The sequence below is a fragment of the Rhinolophus hipposideros genome (genome assembly GCF_964194185.1).
Source record: "Rhinolophus hipposideros genome assembly, chromosome: 1".
NCBI lineage: Eukaryota > Metazoa > Chordata > Mammalia > Chiroptera > Rhinolophidae > Rhinolophus > Rhinolophus hipposideros.
Genome location: NC_138047.1, coordinates 38,606,941 through 38,633,113, shown reverse-complemented (window position 1 = coordinate 38,633,113; position 26,173 = coordinate 38,606,941). Strand labels below are relative to the sequence as shown.

Here is a 26,173-nt window from a genome sequence, read left to right as displayed (position 1 = left end):
GGTAGGAATGACTGAGGTTTGAGACTCCTGAATATGGAATGAAAATGCTGGAAGAGGGTAGGAGGAGGGGAAAAGCGTTTGCAAACTTGACTTTGAAACTGCTGACAAGTGCCACACTTAGATTTTGTTTTCGATGAATTTTGAAGTGTCACCCCCAATTTCTTATTATATTGTAACAGAGAAGCTCTTACGGTTCAAATGAATGCCATTCAAAAAGGCATTTGGGTCTAAATCTCAGATATTTCCCAAGAGGTCAATCTTCACACTCTTCCTTTTTATGCCCACTAAACTACTGTCTCATTTTGATGTTTAAACTTCCTTTTAAACTGTTTTTTAGGCAGCTATTGAGAGGGGGGTGGGAGGAGAGGGCCAAGGAAGCATCCTGGCTTATAAATTCAGATCTGTCCACGGGGCTGGCCTCGTGTCATGCTCAGGAAAGAAAGTACATTCCATCCAGCAAATTGCTCTAACTGATTCATTTGTCCACGCAGAGACGCCACCTACCTGCTTGCAGGTATTCAGGTAAATGACAAGTGGGCGGGACCTACTGACTGTTTCAATAGCTAAGGGCCCAGCAATGTTTTATCTGTCCAGGCTCCCGTGATGTCACACATTTCCTGCTCTCCACCAACCAATGCCCTCCTCCTTCCTCTAGGCACCTGTACGCAGAGGTTGAGGCTGGTCACAGCTCAGCCGGCTCGGGGAGCTGCTGGATTCACCCACAAGGCATGAGAGCTGCAGGGCTGCTACTGTTTTGAGAGCCCCACACAGACACTTAAAAGGTGAGCTGAAACTCCTTTTTTCTCCCTTGGCATTTAGACCACTGGCCCCTGAGGGATCCAAACCAGGAATTTGAATGAAAAATTTAAGCTGAATGGCTTAGCCCTGGGTGTTTGTCCCAGAGGGAGAAGCCCTTTTGAGAGGGAAGAGGAGAGAGATGCCTTTGACATTTTCATTGCACAGGAAAGTTCTCCCAGGCCAGATATTTAATCCTTTTTGTTTCTCTTAATCATTAATCCAGCTTCTGCTTGTCTGGGAAGTTGATCTGATTTTTTTTTTTTTTTTTTAACCCTGGAGTGGAGTAGAGACTTTTTTGAAACTTAACTTAAAGGTGCAGACCAGTTCAGCCCGTTTAATGGGGGTTGGGAGGCCAGCGCCAACTGAATACAGAATTGCCTTAACAGCCTTATTTTGCCTTACTTTCTTCATTCATCACACCAGATTTCGATCTAAACCCGTGAAATGTTCTTAATTTTTTCCCCCCGAAAGTCTGTTTCTCAGGTAAATTCTGTTGCCCTACTCAGAAGCCCCTCCACTCCAGTTTCCCTTTCTCTTTCTTCTCTAAAAAAAAAAAGTCTGCTGTTTTCTTTGTTCTCTGTTGAACACTCTTTTTAAACCACTTTGCAGTCTGGTTAGAATTATTTACTTTCGGACCTGCGCTTGCCTGTTGACCTTGGGTTAAAGTATGGACTATTTCCTCATTGCTTTACAAAAACGTAACTTCAGGTCTGACATTTGATTTTTTTGAACTTGTCTCCATTTTCTCTCTTTTTCTTTTAATAGCAAAGATACCAAGGAGATTGTTCTGCCAGGACCAGACTTTTTTTTTTTTTTTAAAGTAATTTTACCTCTAGGATCCATTTTTGTTTTCTTACCGCTGATCACACAGCCGGTACTACTTCTATTCTTGACAGCCTAAGAGCCACACTCTACACCCAATCTTGTCGTTAGAGAACGGCAAGAAACCACCTCCAAACCCAGTACCCTACTGGGATGAACTTGGGAGAGAAATCCACCTTCCAGGCAGGCATTTCATTCTGGGTTCCTTCATAGGTTATGTTTTCTGAGATTTCAGTTAGCAAACACGTTTGCAAAAGAATAACCTGTTGGGAATTATGCTCACACTCATTCACCCAGAAATTCAAAGTGCATGTCAATTCTTCAAAAGCATTACGTTGAAACAAGCTGAGAAAATTTTTGTCTCCAACAGTTGCTTCTCACTGCTGAGAATCTGCCCTGTGCTATTGTCAACATCCCTCTTAGTACTTGGAGGCTTGTATTATTCTTTAAATGACCTTTGTGTCTGTTCTTTTTCCTGAGCTGGTGTGTTTGGGCGCTGGCTACTGCTTGTTCCTTATTAGTGTTCTCACTTGATTCAGAGTTCTGTCAGCAGAGGAGAGAAAAATATCTCTTAGACCCTGAATCTTCTGGATAAAAACTTGTCTTTAAAGTCACAAACTTCTCCCACCAGTTTACCCATGGTTCATGGTTCTTTGCACAGTAGTTAATTTATGATTGAACAAATCATTTCATCACTGTATGTCAGCCTCTCTGGCTATTAAAGGAACAAAGCTGTGGCTACCAGGCCCCCAGATATAATAAAGGGGAAAAAATATAGAGATAGCAATTCAGGGTCAGGTTATCTAGAATGCAGTTTGTCTCTTGAATAATTTGCACATGAGTATTGTTTGAAAGGATGAGAAGACCCGCAGTGGTTCCCTTCCTGTAGTTAACTCCATCTCTTGGTTCAAGCGGCAATAAGGTCTGGTTGAAAAATGTACAATGTCTTCCATTTATGTCCTTGAGCAAGTTTCTTAACTTCTCTGACCCTCAATTTCTTCATTAGTAAAACAGGAGATGAAATTGCCTACAATATAACGTAGTTGTGAGAAGTAAAGGAGGTAACATATATAGAGCATTGAGCCACAACGCTGGTGCTGGGTGGATATCAAATAAAGGCTAGGTCTATTCTTCTTGAAGGCATTTTTCTGGGTTGTTTGGAAGAGATAGTCACCCCTATTGAGATAAAAGATCTTATGTGGTTACAATTATTAGGAACCCTAATAGTTATTGTTATGATTATTAATTATAAGTACTTAAGTCCAATGTTAACAGATAGGAGAAAGAAAACAGGCAGGAGAATGCTTAAACTATGTCATTAAACACATCAGGCAGATTGGTCCCCACTAGTCTCCCAGGATGCGTTTAAGAGTTTCTATCCCTTGCTGTTACTCCAACCTTCTCCCACCTCGAGGCTGTCATTCCATGACAGACTACGAAATATGGTCCAGGTCTTTGGGGGAGAAGGATCCTGTTGTCACTTCCTGTAATCTGATTTGGCAGACAGCCCTTTCTGCTTGCAAATGTGCTCTCTCCAGGGCAGATTGGGAGCTTGGTCTCTTCCAATCGTTCACATAACCACTGTTTGCTGCAGCCTGGGTGAGCTACCTGCCAAGTCACTGGGAAGAGAAGACAACTGGTTGGGAGCCTTTAGTCTACTATGAAAAGGGGACTTGTGGATCCTTTGGATGTGATTGTACCCCTAGTGGAATATCCTCTGCCTTTCTGTGACCTTGAGTCATTGTGTAAGAGCAAGTGTTTTTCCAGGTCCCTGGAATCTCCTCCAACTCTCGCCCTATACTGAAAAGATAAGGCAAGCTTTCATCATTCAAGAGCAACGTAACAGCCTTGTGGATTGAGAACAGGAGTCTAGAACCTTGAACCTACTACTAGCTTGCTCAGGGTCCCTGGGGAAGAGCCTTAACCTTCCTGCCCGTCAGTTTCCTTTTCCCAAAAGAAGATGCTAAAATGGTATACTTCACAAACCACCTCTGTCCTATAACAAAGCTACATGGGCTGCACACCTGGGAGAGTAGATCAGACTTACTGCAGAGGGATGGGCAATGCCTTGCTAGGAAATATTAATCATTTAATTCAAGGTGGAACAGTACTACTGCTTTAGAATAGTCGTCTGGTCTCTGGCATCAGATTGCCTGAGTTCAAAACCCAGCTGTGCTGTATGCTCGCTGTGTGACCTGGAATAGATTATTTAACCCCGCTTTACCTTAACTGTAAAATAGAGTTATTATGAAGATGAAATGAGTTTAAATATGAAAAGTGCTTGGAATAGTACCTGGCACAATGATGGCTATTACAGGTAACCCCCGTATAACATGGCACGTCTATAACATGGTTCAAGAATTGGGGAAAACCCTTGTACAACACGGCATCCTAGAACATGGTTTCACTCTAACACGGTTTGAGAATTAGAGAAATCCCCGAACAACACAGAGCGTAATAAGAGCTTTTCAGAGCAAAAAATATCTCATTTGAAATTAGGGAAATCCCAAAATAACATGGAACATACTAAAAGTTTTTAAGAGCAAAAGATATCTCATTTGAAATTTTTCATTCAAGCGTGGATGTCATGTTAGATTCGACTGCAGAATTTTAAAATTTATTAGAATTTTAAATCCATTTTGTTCATGCAGTATTAAGTTCAGAGGATGAAGATACCTTGTGAAAAACAAAGCACTTTTGGTTAATGGTGCTTAGTAGTAATGACAAAGAAAACATTATGTAATACATATTAATATGTTATACTTTTGGTGAAAATTACTTTAATAAAGATATTTCTCTTAATTATACAAATATAATAGTATGCTTTTTATTTTTGGAATCTTTTTTGTACTAGTTCTGTGTTTCGTATAACATGGATTCGCATAACTGCATTTGTAAGGAACCTAACAACCATGTTATACTGGGGTTACCTGTACTAGTATTATTTTCTTGAGAGGAAGGCATAGTGGATAGAATAAGATGGGTTCAAGGCCCAGTTCTGCCATGTAATTCCTAAGCTAAATAAGTTACTTAATATCTCTGTCTCATTTTCATCATCTGGCAAATGGAATACTTATCAAACCCAGTGTTGTTGTGAGGAATAATTAAAATGGTTTCATGTAAATGCCAAGTATATAGTAAGATATACACCTTAACTATTGCTATATTGTTGTAGAAAACATTTGTTATATTGGCTACATTTAGACTTCTTAGGTCATGCTATAGTCTGGATATAATAATGATGGAAACAGTAATAAGTTGAGAGCCAAAGACTCTGAACAAAAGAAATTTCCCCAAAGGCCCCCTAAGGTCTAGAAGGAAAACTGTTAACAAAGATTATCTCGTTTATCTTGGAGTTCCAGGGGAGGGTACCGTGTTTCCCCAAAAATAAGACCTAGTCGAACAATCAGCTCTAATGCATCTTTTGGAGCAAAAATTAATATAAGACCCGGTCTTATTTTACTATAAGACCGGGTCTTTAATATAATATAATAGTATAGTATAGTATAGTATAGTATAGTATAGTATAGTATAGTATAATATAATATAACATAATAATATAATACTAGGTCTTATATTAATTTTTTCTCCAAAAGATGCATTAGAGCTGATTGTCTGGCTAGGTCCTATTTTTGGGGAAACAGGGTACCTGCCAGTTGCAATGCCTGGTCTTTTGCAGAACAGTGGGCAGTAGGACATAAATAAACAATGAGTTGTCCAGGTACAGTGATTCCCAGCTTCCTAGCTTCCAGTGTCTCGTTTTTAGATTTGAATTCCTCACATAGAGTGGAGAAAATCAGGTCTGCTAGGATGCTGACAACCTAAAAGACCATTCTGTAAGATGCTGCCAAGAGAGGACATAGAAGGAAGACTCTAAAACGTGTCCTCCTCATGGCCCCAATATTCATGGACTTCCTGGTTGTATAAAACGATTCCTGATATTTATGTGCTGGCATCACATGGACTCACTTTTATGTGGGTGGCAAATGTATCGTCCTCTGACAGTGTGTTCAAAGTATCGAGGGCTTTTCAAAACTCTTTGGAAGGAAGACTGCATCACTCTTCTGAGGTTAATGGGATGTAACCATTCACTGTCCCCAAAGAATAAGAGATAACATGAAAACCATACAAGCTTCTAAGTATAAACACTGCACTGCGCTGAAATCGGAAACAGAAAATATTGTTTGTCTCCTGTAAACTTTTTACATTCACCATTTCCTTTTACCTCATTTTGTTCTAAGTGACATGAGGACACCATAGGAATCTATTGCTTAACCCAGAGACAGATTTCAGATCAATGTAAGGAAGAACTCTGTATTTTTTAGAGTTGTCCAAAAAACCAGTAGGTTACCTTTTGGGTACTGAGTTCCCTGTCACTGAAGGTGATTGTTTTTTGGTATATTTAGGACCTGGTATGTGTTTGCTGAATGAATGAATGATTGAATGAATGAATGCCAAAGATGATGTATTTCTTTAGCAGCACATGCACTCATTTGTAAAGTGAAGATTATATCACTGATCTCATAGAATCATTTTAGAGATTAAATGAGAAAATACATGTAAAATACCTCACACAGTATCTTGTATCTAGTGAATCACTTATTAAATAGTACTAATTATTATGTTTTATTTTATATTATAGTCTAAATAGGCAGGGGGGAGAAGGGATTCCTGCTTCTGGTGGAGGGTAGACAAGACGACTTTGAAATTTGAAATTTGCAGTTTTTATTATAGACTGTTCTTTTTCTCTTTACCCCTGCCCTTCTCCCTCTACTTTTCTAGAAGAACTTCTCTCCCTGCTCTGGGAAGCCAAGCTCCTTGATACGATGGATTGGTTAGTACATTTCTAACAGTGGCAGGCAGTCCCAATTTCTGTCCCAATCGACAAGGCCCTTTTTATTTTTTTACATCACTAATTTATAAGTTGGAATGTGTGTATTTACATTCCACCATTATTTTCTGGTGACTCTTATTTGCTTCTTGTGTTTGATGTATTTGTCACGGGGCCACAAAAAACTTCACCAACAGCAGAATGGAAACTCTCCAAGAATTTTCTTTAATGGCCTCTTGGCACAGTGCATGGCAACAGCACATGCGTGATGGTGTGGTCTAAATATGTCATTGCTATCTGTTGGGATGATTTGCATAACTTGCTTGTGACTGTTTTTCTCAGTCACATGGCCTCTTTTGAATAGAACGCTGTATGTGTAGGTTCCTGCATACTCACATCAATATATGAGTCACCTAATGTTTTCAAACTCCTCATTAAGAATTATTGTTATGCTTGTAATATGTCTTCAACAACACACACACCTCAGCCATTCTATCTGTGGCCTTTTTTCCACTTGGGGCCCTTGCAAATGTGGTTTAACAGTCATTCTTGAAGATCTGTGTTCTAACTTAGTAATGGATTAAAAGGAAATTATTCCATTTTTATACCAGGGCAGAACTGCTATCCATAAGTATGTAGCAGTCTAACTAGCTTGTCCCTAGCTGCTGTCCCAGCATCCTTTCTGTATCCCTAAGCCATGTAGAGAAGTGCTGGAGTGCATCATTGGGAAGGTCCACACCATTGCTAGGGGAATACCCGTGGAAATATATAGCTCCTGTATTATTATTCCTAGGGCTGCTATGACAAATTGCCATAAACTTGGTTGCTTAAAACAACACAAATTTATTCTCTCACAGTTCTGGAGGCCAGAAGTTTGAAATTAAGGTGTTACCAGGATCTCGCTTCCTCCAAAGACTTCCTCCAAAGGAAGAGACTCCTTCCTTTCCTCATCCAGCTTCTGGCATCTCCAGACACTCCTTGATTTGTGGCTGCATAACTTCAATCTCTGCCTCTGTTTTTATATTAGCTTTTCTTCTGTGTCTGTCTTCTCTTCTCTGTCTCTGAAAAAGACACTTGTCATTGGATTTAGGGTAAATCAGATAATCCACGATGATCTTATCTCAAGATCCTTAACTAATTACATCTTCAAAGACCATTTTTCTTATAAGGTCACATTCACAGGTTCTGGGTTTTAGGACGTGGACATATCTTTTGGGGGGCTGTCATTCTACCCCCTACATCCTCCAACTGACATGCATACACACAAGCCCCTCCCACTACTTATGGAGAGATTCCTTGTCTACTTGGACACTGAAATATTGGGCAAAATACAGGCAAGGAGAGTTAGAATTGGCAGCCTTCACCACTACCATTATTTATTTCTTTGTTCAAGGCACAATAGTGTTTTATATTCTAAAGTCCTACTGAGTTTTTTTCAGTCAATAGTGGGATATATCTACAAAAGCAAATCAGTAAAGGCCATCTTAGGTTGCTTTAATAGACATGTAGTGTCCTAGTTAAGGAAGTGATGATTCTACTGAATCCTGAGCCCATTAATCCACAACTGGGTAAGTGTTCACTTCCAGGTGCCATGTTTTCAAAGGGACCTTAACAAACTAGAGGACAGCCCAGGTGGACTATTTACCACCACCTGGAACAGCCAGGAAGACAAACAACTGGAAGAACCAGAGACGCAAAGAAAAGACAAGAAAGAAACCACAAATGAATGCTTTCTTTAATTTTGGGGGCTGTCATGTTTTGAGGGGGTGAATGTTACACTGAAAGGCAGAACAAGGGTCATAGTAATAAGAGGGAAGCATTCAGCTGTTGGCAAACTGATGAGCTCCTCATCATTGGAACTGTTTTAAGCAGAAGCTGGGAGGTCATCCCTCAGCGATGTTGTAAAGAGTGATGTTGTCCCTGGCTCCTATGTTGTAAAGAGGACCTCTGCACTTGGTGACATTCTAAGATCTTTATGCAACTCAAAACCCTGTGACATCTAGAGAAATAACTTTAAAATCTCAAATACAGACCATCATGTGGGAACACCAAACATCACTGTGTGTATTCCTCCCCTTCCTTGATTGAGGACTTTCTTCCCCCCTCCCGGATTTCTTCCCAGTCGTCCAAATTCCAGTTATCTTCTATAATCCGCTGTGAGGGCCATCTATTCAATGAACTGTCCTTGACTGTTCTGGGCCACACTACACTGCTCTCTTGTCCTTTTTCTTTTTCTTTCTTTCTTTCTTTCTTTCTTTCTTTCTTTCTTTCTTCCTTCCTTCCTTCCTTCCTTCCTTCCTTCCTTCCTTCCTTCCTTCCTTCCTTCCTTCCTTCCTTCCTTCCTTCCTTGCTTCCTTCCTTCCTTCCTTGTTTTCCAACATATATCCCTCACACTATGAACCTCCCTCCCCCCATCCATTATCCCTCCAACCTCACACCCAGCCTTCATATTATATATATAAAATTATAGTTGGCATTCATTAATGTTTAGCTTCTGGTGTCTCTTGTCCTTTTTCCTCCAAACTTGTCCCTGGCTCCTATTTTGGAGGACCACGCTCATTGTCATACTTTTTGTGTATTCTCTTGCAGTGTTTTAACATTTATTTCTATATGTACACTCCATGTTTCCTAATTAGACTTAAACTCATTCAAGACAAATTTGAATTCCCTATAGAAACACTCACAGAATGGAAGACAAGAGCCAGGCATGCAACAAGTGATCAGTAAATACCTTTAGAAATTGAAACACAACTGGAAAATGCTGAGAATACAAACACCTTCTCTCATCTTGTTCTTCCCTCCCTAAAACTCTGTTACCTGTTTAAAAACCATAAGCATTTCCTAAAATTGTTTTTTAGCCTTGGGTGGAAGAATGCCAGCTTGCTTCTTTCCCATGCTTCTCCTCTGGCATCAACCTTTTCAGGACCCTATGGCAACTACGTGCATGAACAGAACCCTTGGTCAATGCAAAATACTCTGCCTTCATTTTGGTTGTTGGCAGGGACTCAGCTCCATTTCATTGTGTTGATAGACCAGGAAATGGAAGGACATCTTTTCTGGGACAGAGTTCTTACAAATAAACCCAAGTATGAAAGGTGTGCCACCACACCCCAGGGAAAAGGCAGTAAAATCTGGGAGGAGAGGCAAAGCTCTCTAACCAGCTGACGAAGACCTGCCCTAGCTTCTTAAACTTGTATCTAATTGGCTAGCTACTTCTGACTGTTCACTTAATCACTTCCTTTGTTTTTTCCCCACTTTCTGAATATTTATGTTCTCAGTTGTTGACTCCAGATGTATCATATTGTCTCCTTCTAGTTTAGTTGTCCTTTAATTTCCTGACCATATTTTGACCTCTTTAAAGACCATTTACATATGTTTTTGTCCTTTCTGGTGTTGGCCATGTTATGAAGGCTTTATTATTCACAGATTGCATTAATGAATTGCCTTCTCCTTGTTGGAGATCATCGATTTTAGTATGAAGTAGCAGCGGAGGAACGCTGACCCTTGCAACAACCCATAAGCACCTGCCCTCCCTCTGCTCCCTCTTCTTTTCTTCTGCAATGTATATGGCGCCCTCCCCATGTCACCCTGCCTGCCCCCGCTCTTGGTTCGAAGACAGTTTTTAATCCCATGTGTGACTATTTTTATTCAGGTCACTGAAGCCCCTAATTCCTCCCTATAAGCTAAGGAGTAGCCCACAGAGCATTTGTCCATCTTCTTATGTACATTAGTTAACAACTGGCATTGATTTAAAAAAAAAAAATTGATGGCACCAAGTTTATATTGATTATTGACACCTGCAAATCTCACTCAATGTATTCATCATCTAAAATGTAATTGTAAATTTACTTTGTTTAATAGAAGATAGAGTTTGCCTTAATTTCTGCAATGGCTTTTCCACCAAATAATCTAATTTAGGAGTTCGAGCCAGGTTCAGGGCAGTGGTTAGACAAACATGCCTGCTGGGTAATTATTTTAGAAAGAGAGACAAGGCCACCAATTTAGTGGCGCTAGTCCATTCTGTTCCTCCTTGGGTGTACTTCTGGTTTTCAAGGTCCAGGATGGTGTTTCTGACTGACTGTGATCTGTGCTCTGAGGTGTGGCCCCAGTGACCAGATTGAAAGCAACACCAACCATGCTGCCTGCGCAGTTTCATCCACATTTTAAAACATCAACAACTAAAAACCTTAACATTCAGTTTCTTGAAGCGAAAAGTTACCATGCATATATAGGGGTTCTTAGAGTTTCTGTGTTTGAGATATACTGTAAAACATTAGGGATGGTTGAAGGAATTGAAAGATTTTGAACAACGATAAATAAATCAGCAAAAATTACAAAGCAGTCTCAACTACAGTAGGGCAGAGCCTCACGCGGTTTCTAAAATGTCAAAATCCACAGTGTCCTTGCGGGAGAGAACTTTTCTGTCACTTGCCTGGCCTCTCTTACGTACTCATAAGACAAAGCTCTTTCAGGGTCCAATCATTTTGTGATCTTTTGGGGGACCTGGCTTTAGGTTACATGTTTTTCCTCTCATTTGAAGTAAGTTCTTCCTTTCTGCCTCTTGCCTCTTGAATCCTTCAGCAAACTGCTTACCTGGTGTCTCTATCAAGTATAATAATCAGCTGAGCAACAATCAATTGAGTGGCGCATCTGTGACAAGTTTGTATTTCTCCAGTTTTGCCATTGCGTGGCTGGGAACCAGGTCAGGTACAAGGAAAGATCGAGACCCACAGAGGTTGTTGGTAGCAGAGTTGCATTCAAACCAGTCTTGACACGCCACTCTCTCTACTTGGGTTTCTAAAAGTAATATCAACAGAGTCATGATTAAGGTGAGGCAAAGGATATACTCATCTTTCGATGCAAAATTTAAGGGGGCACCAAAAAAACTCAGTAATCACAATTAGTAGTATTTTAAAAAGTCAAAATTAATGCAAAAAATTCACGATGAACAAAAAATCAAAATTCATTTAACTAAACACAGGATCAGTAAGTTAAAGTTATTTAAAAGTTATTTCATTTAGTCAAGAGAAATTGTCAAAGACAGCAATTTCCTCAACTGAAACTGAGATAAGCAAAGAGGTAGGTTTTGAAAATATTGATGAGCTTGCTTCCATTAAAGCCAGGAAAGCAAAACTACTTTTTTTAATTCTGTTTTTAGTGTAAATAAAATATTTAAACTTAAAATGATGTTGTAAGTTTTAATATACTTCCTTTTCATGTAACCCACATTTTTTTTCAACTACCTTAATGATCTGGGGAAAAATTCACCATTAAAATATACACAAAAACATGTATATCGGGACACACAGTTTCCTTTTGTCTCGGGCTACAACATGGATCAGCACAGCACAAGTGGGATAAATGTATCTGTTATTTAGGAATGTCTTCAGTGGGTTATTCTGAACATACTTGTCAAAGGCCAAGTAGGAATTTTCCATAAGCAGGCTTTCCAGCAGATGTCCCTCCCCTGGATAAGAGAAGTCCTAGGTGACTCACTAGTACACCTCCTCCACTTTCCTTCTCGGAACTTGTGTGGCTTCTCCTCTTCCTCCTCCTCCTCCTCCTCCTCCCCTTCTTCCTTCTTCTTCCTCTTCTTCTTCTCCTTCTCCTTTTATTTTGCGGGGCTGGGGAGTAGAGGAGTGGAAAGTGGTAAGGAGCATCTGGAGCTGCAGGACTTCAAGGTCATCCGGTTGCCCCTCCTTCAGCTGCCCTTGGCCTGTCACTATTTGACTTTTTCATTTATTAGTAAATTTGAGTGAAAGTTCATCAATGTCTGTACTGTGGGTAGGAAAAAGTATTTCTGACTTGCGATTTGTTTAAATGGTTTCCATTTCTCTTTTCTTGTGTTATTTATTTTGTCAACTACATTTTAGAACAACAAGATTTATCAAAATAAAGGAAGGAATGCTTACCAGCAAATGGGAGAGCCCCAGTTTTGTTCTGGGGATCATGTTATACACCGAGGATTCCTGTACCAAACTGTTTAGCCACTGAGGATTTTCTTCAGTTTATATAAATCAACCCAATGCCACTAAATATCTTTGCATTTTCTAAGCTATGTTCATAGCCCTTGTTTTTGCTTTTGAAAGCCCCTATTTTTTCCCTTATTAACTTTGATTTTCCCCCTTTTGTGACCAAGAATTGCTATTGCTAATTGCTTCCTCTGGGCCTCAGGGCAGTGTCTCCTGCTCAGCTCATCAGGCAGGACCAGTGAGCAATGGCTGCTTTTTTCTACCAAGAAAACAAAGTGTTTACTGGAAGTGTTTACTCCCACTTTGCTCTGTCCTGGTTCATTTACCCACACAATGTAGGAGGGACAACTGAGAAATCAGGGAGCTTGCAGAAAGGCTGGAAACCTGAAGGAATGCCAGATGAACCTAAGGCTGCTGAACCTGGGGGAGGGCATGGAGTCTGTCTTCAAATAATTTAAAGGGCTTAAGGAACTAGACATATTCTAAATAGCTCCTAGGATAATGCTGGCGCCCACAGAGGGAGTGGTTGAGTTCTAGAGAGGCAATTTTTTGCTCAACATACAGACTTTCCCTCCCTAATAGTTAGGGCTGTCCAAAGGCAGAATGACCTGTTTTATAAAGTAATAAAGTCCTGTCTCATTTGAGGACCATTCCTCAAGGCTCCCTTTCAACCTGAAAGGTCAATGGCTGCAATGTTTCATCTTTCTCAAGGTTAAACTACCAATGCAGACACACTGCCATTTGACTGTAGCAATGGAGTCTTTTTAATAATATGATGTCCCATTACTACTGTTGGAAAACTGTGACTCAATGACGCATGCAACTATGGAAGAGATGCTTCAGAGTCAAGTCTTGTCCTTTCAAAAGGACGATGTGAAATTGTCAGTGCAGCATGCCAAATGATGTTTATCTATCACCTTTCTAGTGGAGTATATGGTTTATTCTGGTGACTACATCAGATAACCACGTTCTACAAAGCCAGTGTGCATTTTAAAAAGAATTAGTGGAACAGTAGCACACCAGGGACCCGCATTGTTCTGGTAAGTCACCTCTTGCTGAAATTTTTCTACTTCCAAACAGGCTATATCCCAGAAGCTGTTCTTATGTCTGTTGGATTTTTAGTGCAGGTAACAGTATGCATATGACTTCTAACGACCCTCTCGGTTGAGGACAACACTAACTCACTTTGGCTCTGGAATGTATCTTTGTTGTCAGCCTCAGAAGTTCAGAATTTCCAAGTTAAGTAGAAGAGCTTCTGTACAGGTTCAGGCCAGACCATAAACTGCTGGGAAAGGAAGCAGGGATTAAGGACAAACAGAGATGGAGATTTTTATTTTCCCTGGCACTTCTCAGCACTGCAGAGTGTAGACTACACATATCTCTAAAAGTCACCTCAGGCTTAATATAAGGCCCAGTTTTGTATTATATTATATTATATAGACCTGGTCTTATATTATAGTAAAATAAGACCAGGTCTTATGTTAATTTTTGCTCCAGAAGACTCATTAGAGCTGATTGTCCGGCTAAGTCTTATTTTCAGGGAAACACGATATTCTATCTCAAATCAGAGGAGAGGGAGAAAGAAGGGTTCCTAAGCCGCAAAAGAGTTCCTAGGCCCCCCAACCACCATACACACACCCCAGGAGGGAATTCACTTTTGTGCTCTTTCTTTAAACTACAAAAAAAAGCCCTATTGCAGCTTTCTCTCCTTTCCTCAGCCAGAGCCAGACACATTGAGTAATGTAAATGAACTCAAAGCTGACAGGCCCTCTCACTCACTTTGGGGAGAGAAAATAGTTTACCCTTAAGCCTTAATGATTTTTTATCATTTCTTCTCAATTCAGCAGCAAGGCACAACTATGTCTAAAAGCATGATATATCATACATGTTTATATGACATAAACTGGAAATAAGAAATGTCAGGTAAATGATCTTAATCATATTTTTAAAAGTCTACCTCGTTCTTTAGAGCCAAAATTGCTTGTTCAGTCAATTCACTCATAATCTGTGTTTATTCATATAGGCTTTATTTAGTCTAAGACAAAGTCAGAAAATATATACATCAGTGTTTACATTAATAGTATATTAGGAATCTGGTTTATGCACATGGGTAAGTGCCAGGGAATTCGAATCACTCAGAGAGAGAGAGAGAGAGAACTGGAGTTGGGTCTAAAATCTGCCACTTTTGCTTGCCCCATTCATTCTGTCTCAGGCATTTCGGCACTCAATAAAGTCAAAGAAGTTTTTTATTCAGAGACCTTGGAAAAACCTACTTGCAGTAGAGTATAAAGAGATTTTAAACTTAATTTCCCTTATCTAAGTGCCCTTATATTTGGTTAGTTACCATATTGGGATTCTGACTAGTCATAATCAGGAAAGATGCTGAAAGACAAAGTCGCAAAATAGTTAGGAGCAGAAATTGGAGTCAGCAGCCCCGTCTGGGTTTCTTTCTTTTTTTGGTGTGACTGGCAAGTTACTTACATGCCATACTTCCATTTCCTCATATGTTAAATGAAAAAATGAAACAAAAGAAAACTGGGGATTTGTGAGGATTCAGTAATATATAGAAGTGTCCTAGCACAGTGCCTGGCATCAATGCTCAAAAAACTGTTAGGAAAAAAAAAGGATTTTCCTTAACAGCCAATCACCCAAAACAAAACAAAACACCTCCACTTTATTAGCATAGAATCATAGAACTCTATTTCTGAAATGTCTAGTCTAGAAGTTTGCTTTATTCCCTGCAGGTAGGGTTTTTTAGACAAAATATCATAAGAAACATGATGTGTTAAAGACATAAAAGTGGAGTTGGGGCTGCATGGGATGGAGCAGTGGTAACATCACCACCCTCTTCTCCTTCCCTGCACTGGGAGAACCTGAGGCATCTGACACCTTCCAGAGCTTAGTTAGAAAACCGAAAATCTAGCTCTATTCTACATTTCACCAATAAAGGAATATGATGGGTTTTTTTGGTCATGGTACAACCAGTGCAACATTCCTATTATTTTCTAGTACAGCACATGAGAAAGAATGGACAGGACTAAAACACAGGAGAGTATTTGATAGAATTCTGACAGAGGAACTTAAAAGGTCTAGAACTTTAGTTTAAAATATGTGAACCATTTTTTTCCTATAGTCGATGATAATCTTTTGGGTGGAATGTTTCCATTTTCATATTTACTTTTCAACTGTTTTTCATGCCATTGAAAGCATTTCCTATGTGGTTCCAGAACCTTCTATCAGCCTTGAGGACATAGAGCAGCTGAGTAATTTAACTAGGAACACCTTCACCTTCCCCTGCACCCTCTACCTTAGCCTTCTGTGATCCCTTCGGATACTAAAGAAAAAGCTATGATTTCTAAATGTTTTCACATTCAGGGTATTTTACTTCTACCCCCTGACTAGAGTGTTCCTTTAGGCATATTAGCGCAGTGCAGAAATATAAACACAAAGCTGACCCAATGAAAGTTTGAAGTCAATATATTTTCTTTTTGAGATAAGGCTATGTTTGCACAAACAACTTCGGGCTTTATTTGGAAAAGGAAAAAGATATAACAGTTTATGACTGCCATGCTATTTCCAAATGTGGCTGGTTTCATGTTGGGTTATTCATGTGTCTTTACATTCTTGTGGAACACTTAAAGTCTTCATTTACTCTCAGAAAAGAAGAAAGTTAGGGTTGGGGTTTAGTGTGGGTGTGGGATTCTTGATGGTCATGAGAGTTGATCCAGGTTCTCCCGGCGCATACCTCTGTCTGCACTGTTTATCTGGGCTTCTGATTACCTGTGTTCATGTCCACGTCCCCTGGACTGAGGACGCCATGAGAGCAGGGGCGTGTCCTTTAAAGCTCTTTCAAGCTCCACCACACCCAATTCACTACCTAACTCAGAGTTGGTGCTCAAAAAATATTTATTGGCTAATTATCCAGGAGACTCCCTAAATCTTAATCAGGTATCTTGAAAACTCCATTGGTTTAGATTTCTATACCAAAGGAAAATACATAGCATGATAGTATTCTACTGGTTTGAAATATATGTATATAATTGAGTAAAAGAACAAAACAAAAAGACCCCTTATAGGAACTGTAGCTTTCAGTTTCCAGGCCAATTGAGCTAGACTGGAGATAAAATGAATTCAGTAACAGTACATGTAAGAATAGTAGCTAATACTTGTTGAGCACTTTATATGCCAGGCATAATTCTAAGAGCTTATGTGTAGCCTATCAGGTTTAATCCTCACAACTATGCTATGAAGTAGGCTATTATTATCCCCATTTTACAGATATGAAAGCAGAGACTTAAATCATTGTCCACAGTGGTGGTGGGATTTGAACCCAGGAAGTGTGTCTCCAGAGCCCACTTAACCACTAACTGACTGGCTGATTGAGTGAATGAAATGCATACGGAAAACAATGCTTTCACCACAGTAAAAACACAACAGACTCAACAGCTCTCATTATTGCTCAGATGAGTTAGTTGAAGGCTCGGAAGTCCTACCATTTTCTGAATTTTGGAGAAAGATGGGGAAGAAAGGTGAGAGAAAGCCAGTACAGTGCTAACTTTTTTCTTGCCCTAATCTGACAGAGAATTTTATAAACCACTGATCTATTTAATTTTGTTAACAAATTATATTTCGTAGGGCATATTTCTTTTGAGGTACTCTAGGCATTTCTCAGATGTTACCCAAATGCATTGTACTACACTACCATGAGAGTGTTAAAGCTAAACATTATTCCCGCTGGGATAGATAGTAAAACTGAGGCCTCACGAGGCAAAGTCAGCTTCCCAAGGCCCGATCACTCAAACCTGGCCTTCTGAGTCATAGCTCAGTTCCCCGTCCACTGGCAGCACTGTCTCATGTCTATAACAAACGGAGTCTTCAGTTTGCTTTGGAAACAAAGATAAGTCGTCTTGTTCTCTTTTAGGTTTACGGATGGCTCCTAGAAGATCTTGATTTGCTCGCCAGGAAATATTATTTTACTGGGTTGGTTTCCTGTCACACTGTCCCCCCAGTCAACCATGAGCCAGCCAGACCCTGCCGATGACCTAGATCCCAGCCCTGCACCCCTCTGTGTGGTGTGTGGCCAAGTGCACTCCCCTGAGGAAACCCACTTCTACACCTACACGGAAGATGTGGACGATGACCTCATATGCCACATCTGCCTGCAAGCCCTGCTGGACCCTCTTGACACGCCCTGTGGACACACCTACTGCACACTCTGTCTCACCAACTTCCTGGTGGAGAAGGACTTCTGCCCCGTGGATCGCAAGCCTGTGGTTCTCCAGCACTGCAAGAAATCCAGCATCCTGGTCCACAAGCTCCTCAACAAGCTGCTGGTGACCTGCCCGTTCACCGAGCATTGCACTGAGGTGGTGCAGCGCTGTGACCTGGAGCACCACTTTCAAACCAGGTAGAGCCTCCTCCTCCACCCGCCCCTGAGAAGCCCCGCCCTTGAGGGGGCAGCTGGGACTCACCTGTCTCCTGAGGGCAGTGTCCTGGGCGCTGTTTCTCTGTCTTCCTCTTTGCAACCAATGAAAGGATTCATTCAAAATAATACATGGTTTAGGTGTTTATGGTCATGGTTCAGTGTAAGAAAACAGCACATGATGGCCTTCTGTTGTGTGTCTGTGTGTGTTTATAGGGCTTTTTTTTTTTCTTTTGGTGGTAAAATGTACATAACCTTAAATTTACCATTTTAACAATTTTGAAGTGTACAGTTCAGTGGCATTAGATACATTCACGTGGTGGTGCAGCCCTCACCACCATCCATTTTTAGAAGTTTTTCATCTTCCAGAACTGAAACTCTGTCCCCATTGAACAAAAACTCTCCATTCCCTCTTCTCCAGCCCCTAGTAACCACCATTTTGCTTTCTGTCTGTATGAATCTGACTACTCTAGGAACCGAAAAAAGAGGAATCATTCAGTATTTGCCCTCTTTTGACTGGCTTATTTCATGTGGGTGCATTCTGAAAGGTGAAAGATACTGCAAAGGTCTGGTGAGCAGAGTAGCTTTCTCTGAGGCTCATGGTCCCAAAAAAGATTTTTCTGGTGGGCATTGCTTGTCTTTTCATGTTTTAAAAAATAAGTCTCCCAATGTGACCCAGAATTATTACAATTTCCTCTGTATGGGAATTGGCAAGGCTCAACTGTTCTTTGAGGAGATATGAGGTATTTTCAACTAAGTTTTAAAATGAGAAATTTAGAAAACTTTTGTCCTTCAAGTGACTTATTCTGTGAACTTTTTGGCCAAGGTACAGACACTGGCAGCAGAGTGATGGATGGTTGACCGCCTGCCTCTGCTGGTGGCCAATATCACCTGCTCCACCTGTCCGCCTCTTCTTTAGTCCATTCACAGTATCGTGTGCCTGGGCATTCCGGGGTAGACGGCCTCAGGGCAGCCGTGGGTCTCGTTCCACATGAGGTGCTCCCTTAGAATATGTAAGGCACTTAGTAAAGGGTGAACAATAATACCACAATTAGTTTGTAAGAAGGAATTTGGAAGCTGGTGTTTATCTTGGTTTCAGTCATGACCAAGGTGAGAGGCAAGTACAGGTGTTTTTCTCTAAAGGTCACATTCTTTTTCTAAAGGTCACGAATCTGAGTCTTTGTCTTTTGAAACGTGCAAATTCTCTAACATGCAAGTTTGCATCCAGAGCAAAGGTCTGGGGTAATGCTTGACACATATTTTCTATACCATTTATGTACATGAACTCATTTTTTTCCCCTCAAGATGTTGAGCCAAATACATCTAATTCAGGTGTGTGGGTTGTCACTGACCCTTTGTTATTGTTGGTGTTTAAAGTAGGGCGCCCCTCTTCTCAGACTGCCTGGTAGGAGGGTTGGCCAGAGTCGATGGGGGTAAGGGAATCTATTTGTGACCTTTGCCGAAAGTTTTACCCAGCTAGGAGAGGTATTGTCTGGAGGGAACAGATCTGGGGTCAGAGGTGAGGTAGGTGCTGCTGGTGCTGGTACAGATGCAGGGCTGAGACTGGGGCCACGGTGGGTAGGGGAGGGGAGGAACACAAGGAGGAGAGAAGGCCCTGGTACAGCTCCCTCCACACATCGTATTCCTGTGTGTCAGGGGTGCTGCAACCTATACATTTATGGTTGGGAGCTCCATTAGTTTCCATTTGCTGCTGTAACAAGTGATCACAAACGTAATGGCTTAAAACCACATAAATGTGTTATCTTATAGTTCTGAGGGTTAGAAGTCTAACATGGGTCTCCAGGTATTAACATCAAGGTGTTGGGAGAGCTGGTTCCTTTTTTTTTTTTTTTTTTTTTTTGAGGGCTGGTTCCTTTTGACTCGAGGGGAGAATCTGTTTTCCTGCCTTTTCCAGCTTCTGGAGGCCACCTGCCTTCCTTGGCTTGTGGCCCTTGCTCTATCTTCAAAGCCAGTGGCATAGAATCTTCTAGTCTCTCTCTCTTTCTCTCTCTCTCTCTCTCTCTCTCTCTCTCTCTCTCTCTCTCTCACCTTTGCTTCTGTGACTCTGACCCTCCTACCTCCCTCTTATAAGTACATTTGTGATTACATTGGAATCCACTCAGTAGATGCACCTGGATAATCCAAGATCATTTCCTCATCTCAAGATCCTTAATTTAGTCACATCTGCAAAGTCCCTTGTGCCATTGTGGGGACAGAGCCCCAGAGAGCAGTTTCTAGGCTCTCAGCCTCACGTGGAGGGGTGCTGGCTCAGGTAGTAGATGGCCATCAGCTGTGGCTAGTTGGCCGTCAGCTATAACCAGTGAGCCATTGGCCACTAATATAACTGCCATGGCTTTGCTAGCAAAAAATGGGGGCTACCAAGAAGATGGTGGCTGAGCTAGCAAGCGCGGATTGCGAGAGGTGGATGCCGCCAGCGAGAATATAGTAGTATGACTCCCCTACTTATGGTTCCGTGGGTGTTCCTTTTTGGCCTCACCATGTCCTGCATTCTTATGTGGGGAGTGGGAGCAGAGACCCCGCAGGCAGCTCTGCATGACAGCCATGTAAGGGAGCATATTCACAGGTTCTGAGGATTCAGAGGTAGACGTCTTGAAGTAGGGAGGGTATTCTACCCACCATAGTTTTGCAGAGGAAGGATAAGAGAAGAAAGAGAGAGAAAGAAAGAAATGGAGGTGCTCTCTGGAAAGAAAGTGAAAATGCAGCAGTTCCTCTGCAACCCCCTCTAGAACTGATTTGGGCCCAAGAATATTCCTAAAAATAGGAGTAAGATGGCACATCGATCTGAGGGCAAGGCCAAAACAGAAGTGGGGCAAGGGGAGGGCTGGGAAAAGGCTGCTGGGGCCCTGTGTGGTCTCCAGGAGAGAGATGACATGAGCACCTCATCTGCCCAGGGTGGGAATTTCATTCACCTGCCCACACAGGCTGTGTGGCCCTCACACCTCAAAGAAGCCTGGGATAAAGGCTTGATGAACACTCAGCTGATAATGACATGCACATTGGAAAAAGAACTATGAGGAAAGAACCCAAAACTAATTGAAATCACCTCTCTTAGCAGTGGCCTCAGAGTCTTTCACAGGCGCCCATCAGCAGCTCTCTGTGGAGGGAAAACTCCCACATAAAGGAAGTGTGGGGCCTCAACACTCTCTCTTGATCCTCTCCACACTTTGGCTTCCTAAGTAGGTTGAAACCAACATTTCCAAAAATATATTGTATATGTTAATCATCAAGTGCTTAATATACACTTCCTTTCCTTGTGCCCCTCGCCTGGGCATTTTATTGGCAAGGATTAAGAATTTGGAGCTAATCCAGAACTTGACTCCAGAGCTCTCTTAGGCCTTGGGCCTGTGGCTGGGCCGGTGGACCACCTCTGCCTGCTCTCAGAAGGCATATTAAGATTAAGTAGTTACTACCTCTGGCGTCCCTTGAACTGGGGAAACGAAGAGGTTACCAGCTGGCAAGTATTTTCCTTACATTTCTATATGAGGCCTCCAGGTTGGTGGCCGCTTGTAGGGGAGTGTTGTCATGTGTTTGTGCTAGAAGATAGCTTTGTTTATAGATTTTGCATCTTGGTTTCAGTAATGAAGATGTAATGAGGTAAAAAAATATTCTTTGGCTTGTGGCACTATAATGAATACAAACTGGTCGAGCTGAGAGTGTATGTAATAACAGAGAACTTAGCTTTAATTCTGGTTGAAACCACTGTGTGACTGATATGACATACTCCCTTCTAGTGGGTCCAGGAGAGCTCACAGTCCTGAACTTCCTGGGGAACTCCATATTTAGTTAGGTTCCTCCACTTTTAAAATGGGAATTTGTTTCATTTGGCTCCTTGAATACAAAGCTGTTGAAGACAATCACATTTAGAACGTTGCCATTGTCCCTCTAGAAAAGAACATCTAGTAGAGAAAAATTTCTCCCTCAGCCAAGGTCTCGGTTCATGGCCTGTCCATAGGACTATGCTAATAATAACAGTACACGTAAGTCAGGGATACAGGCAGGCAGCATCTCATCTGCAAACAAATGCTGCCTGTTTTCTCCAGAATTCCTGTCATTTGTAAACATTGTTATCTAACTACTTCAGATCCTGAGTTGAATGTAAATCCTTAAGTAAAACATTTAGGGCCGACTGTGGGTTTGCATGACTGGCTAGACTATCAACTACTTGGAGAACTGTTTCTGACTTCAGACTAGAGAGCTCTTCTATGGGAGTAAATCGGAGCGTGTGAGCTCAAGTTTGGAATCTTCTGGCTAATTCTGTTGACTTCTGCCCTCTTGGATGCTTGCAGACTCCCATAACATGGGTATATGGCAAAGAATTCCCACAAGGGTTAAGCGGGTAGTGGGTGGTAGATGAGAGTAAATGGAATCAAATATACGGTGATGGAAGGAGAACTGACCCTGAGTGGTGAACACACAATGTGATATACAGGTGATGTATTACAGAATTGTACACTTGAAACCTACGTAACTTTACTAACTATTGTCATCCCAATAAACTTTAATTTAAAAAAAAAAGAATTCCACAAGCATGATGGGTTTGTTGAGTCAAACGGCAGCCTTCTAGCCAAAGAACATTGCCAGCAGACATAGCTCGGGCACTGACAAGGGCCAATTCAATGCAGCTGTCTTGAACCAAACCGTGAGAGGCTGTGTGGAGGCAAAGCTTTCGCTTCCTTGGTCCTGAGTGGAAGTTAATCTTACGCTCAAGATTACCTCTTTGTTGTGTAATATCATCATCTGTATATATAATATTTATCAAGAAGCTGCAATAGGCCAGACCCTAAATAAAAGAAAAAATACATGTAAGCTATTATTTCTGCCTCTGAGGAAATGACTTTTTAAAAGTAAAAGAGAGAAGTTGAAAACACACACACACACACACACACACACACACATTGAATTGTTTCATAAGACAAGTCACTTTGCCCTTAACACAGTTTCTCTCTTATGGAAGATAATAAAAATGGGAGATAATAAAGCTGACCCTTATTAAGTATTTACCAGCATGAATAAAACATCGTTGTTCAATGTTTGGAAATCAACCATGAATGAAGCTGTGATGGAATTGACACACCTGCCTGAAGGCAGTCTGGGACTATTTTCTCGATTAACTTTGCACCCACGGTCCCGGGAGTTTCCTCTCCAAAGACCTATCTGGAACCTCTCTTGACCTTGACTGCTGTCAGGGGCCTTTTTCTGTAGCGTGTTCAGTAGAACACAGGCTCAGCTAACTCTCTACAGTGCAGTGAAGATTTTACTGCCAGAGTGCAGGTCTGGGGGAGTATTACCCTAGAAAAGGTGGGTTGGTTACAAGTCTTGTTGGTCACTGCAGCCTGGCTCAACATCTCCACTATAACTTTGACATACTTCCTTCATGTGACTTTCCCACCCTGAACCCAGCTTTTTCCCTGCCCAGCTGAGGGCCACTCGTTTAGCTCTCCTGGGCATGGAAGAAATGAGGCAATTTTTCTGCACTGCTTTTTGAGAGAACCATTGAATTTCTATCAGATGATGCTCCAAGCAATTCTTTAAAGAAACAGCATTCTCCTGGGTACTCATTCCCAGAAATCTTCCTTACCTTTTTCCTTTCTTTCTAGTCATTTATTATCCATTGATATAAATGCTTAACCTCTACCCTGGCTCTTGCAAAGTTTGAAGTTCTATTTTGCTAACTTGTCTCTGATCGACAAAGTTAGTCCAAAAAATTGACTTTTTAACTGAGTCAAATTCTCTTTTATTCTACAAGTATTTGTTGAGCATCTACTGTATTCTAGGTACAATGGTGATGATATGATGGGGAACACGATCAGAGTTCCTTGTTTAGTGAAGAGAAGAGACAAAAACAAAACAGGTAGTGATGGGTGATGGTGAGATGACATTTAAAAGATAAATAGGACTTAGGTAAAACGTGGGGTAAAGGATTAGGTTTAAAAGTGTTTACTGTCAAGGAAGCTACAGAGGAATCCATGACTATTTGAAAGTGAGATTTTATTCCTAAGGGATTGTATTACTTAGGGTTACATATGATGGCAGGTAACAAAAAAATTCAAGTTATACTGGTTTAACTACGTAAAAGTTTTCTTTTTCTCACTTAACACAAAGTCTGGTGGTAGGAAGTCTATGACTAATATGATCTTGCCATGGTGCCATCAGGAATTCAGGCTCCTGCTTTTCAGATTAGCATTCATCATCAAGTTTGTCACTTCATGGTCTCAAAATAGCTGCTGAAACTCCAGCATCACATTCAAGTTCCAGGTAGAAATAACCAGGAAGGAAGAACAAGGCAGAAAGGGCAAAACACAATGTGCAAACTGAGTCTCCATCCCTTAAAGAGCTTTCTGGAATGCCTCGGCCAGTTAACTTCTCCTTATCCCTTATTGACCTCTCTTGTATTACATGGCTCTCCATGTGTGAGAGAGGCTATGTGCATTACCACCACGAACAAAACCTGGATTCTATTAAAAGGAAGAAGAAGATATTAGATATTGGATGGGCAATCAGCAGTTTTTGCAATAGTGACATAAACACAACAACAAAAAACAATACCATCATTTTTATGTTGCATTCACGTCCATTAATGAATTTTATCCCCTTGAAATGCAAAAAAAATGAAAGGGCAGGCATTCTTTCTTCACATAGACTTGGAGAAGCAATCTGACATGTCCAAGATTATCAGAAATACATTCCAGTACACTGTGGAGCCCACAGGCTTTATTATACGCCATGCTGTTTATGAATTAGCTATATAATAGAGCATGTCCCAGGACTCTGTGAAACTCCATATACAGGAAAAGACTGTAACATGTTATGTCCCTAATAGTGCGGGAGGAAAGAAAGGACAAGAAGAAAATAACAAAGCCTCTTGGAGATATGTGCTGAGCTGCCAGCTAAGCTCATTCACTATTATTAGTAATTATTAATAACAATATAACAATAGCTAACACTCATTGTGCCCTTTGTTATTTATAGGCATTATCTCATTCCTCCTTCATAACAACACTGTGAGTTAAGCCCCATTATTATTCTTTCCTTTACAGAGAAGGAAACTGAGATTCAGAGAGGTTAAACAACATGCTCAGTGTCACACAGCTAGTATGTGGTACAGCTCAGGTTCAAATTCAAGCCTGCTTGATTCCAGCATCTAAATACCAAACCTAACTTCCTTTTTACTGCTCTTCATCAGCCTGACTCACTCTCGCATTCCAGACTTAAAGGGAATGGAATTCAAATTAGGACCTCAACAAAATTAATTAATACATGTCATATTTTGTTAACGTTGCTTATCTAGGATCTAAACTGTAGAAGTTAAATCTGCACATTCTAAGGGTCTTCTGTATTTAAACTCTTAGATCCGCCTCAGGTAAATGCAGATCTCTGATGCCATATTCCTACTTACTACATGGTTTATTGTAGTTGGTCTCATCCCATAGATTTTTCTCTGGTCTTCTTCCTAGCAAGTGTAGTTTGCTGTAATTGCTTGGTTGTTGTTAATGAAACAATTCCTTTGAGCCATTTCTGTTAAGATTTAGGCCAAATAAGTTGGCCAAAATGGATTTTAATCTTCTTAAAGAGTAGAAAGAGAGGAGTCCTGGGGGCTTCTGTGCATTCCAGAGCTTAGGCATGCAAGAAGTCCTACTGTTAAGTTATATAATATAGTCTACAATCACAGACCTTAAATCTGGAAGAGATGATGTAGTCCAGCAGAGGCAGATAAGGCATTATTAGCTCCATTTCAAAGATGAGATGACTGAGGCTCAGTAGCTTAAATAAAATGCCCAGGGTCCTACAGCTAGTGTCAGAGCTTAATTCACTTACTCAGGAAAAGGAAGAATGGAGTGCTTTTGTTCCTCACAGAACAGGAGCCTCTACATTGTTTGGACAGAACTGTATATCTATTAAGGTCTTTGTTATTCTCAAAGAGAATGGCAGCCTATAGGGACAATTTTCAGAATTGGCGAGGAAGCCATCACTTTGCTTACATCTGTCCGTGCAGTCAGGACGACGACTGGTAAAATATATTAAATGTATATTCTAAATATACATTAAGAGGTAGAGTTGCCTGGTTTTTCACACGCCCGTGTCGCAGTATCTGAAGGCTCACGTGGAGCTCAGATCTCCAGGCTGTGTTCACAAGACGCTAATTTCTTAACAGTGTCTTCCTCTAGCAAGCTGGAGGACAGCTTTGGTGATTTGCTCATTCACACCGTGGGGTCTGAATGTGCCATGCTCATGCCCTCTCTCAACACAGTTTAGCTTCCAGCCCATCTGCTCCCAGCCCGTGATGTAAATGTACCAGCTGCTTCTCAA

The 26,173-nt window shown here is 41.0% G+C and overlaps 1 protein-coding gene across 2 annotated transcripts in view; it reads left to right on the top strand.

Annotated features, from left to right (window-relative positions):
• The first annotated feature begins 680 nt into the window (after positions 1-680).
• The window catches only part of LNX1 (ligand of numb-protein X 1), a 109,095-nt gene continuing 83,602 nt past the window's right edge, over positions 681-26,173 (top strand). Inside the window, exons 1-2 of one of the 2 annotated variants that reach the window (XM_081047168.1) lie at positions 681-782; positions 17,345-17,830. In XM_081047168.1, the coding sequence (XP_080903294.1) occupies positions 17,439-17,830 (392 nt within the window). In that variant the 5' untranslated portion in view covers positions 681-782; positions 17,345-17,438. The remainder of the gene's footprint in view (positions 783-17,344; positions 17,831-26,173) is intronic. The other variant, XM_081047169.1, reaches the window with a different exon arrangement.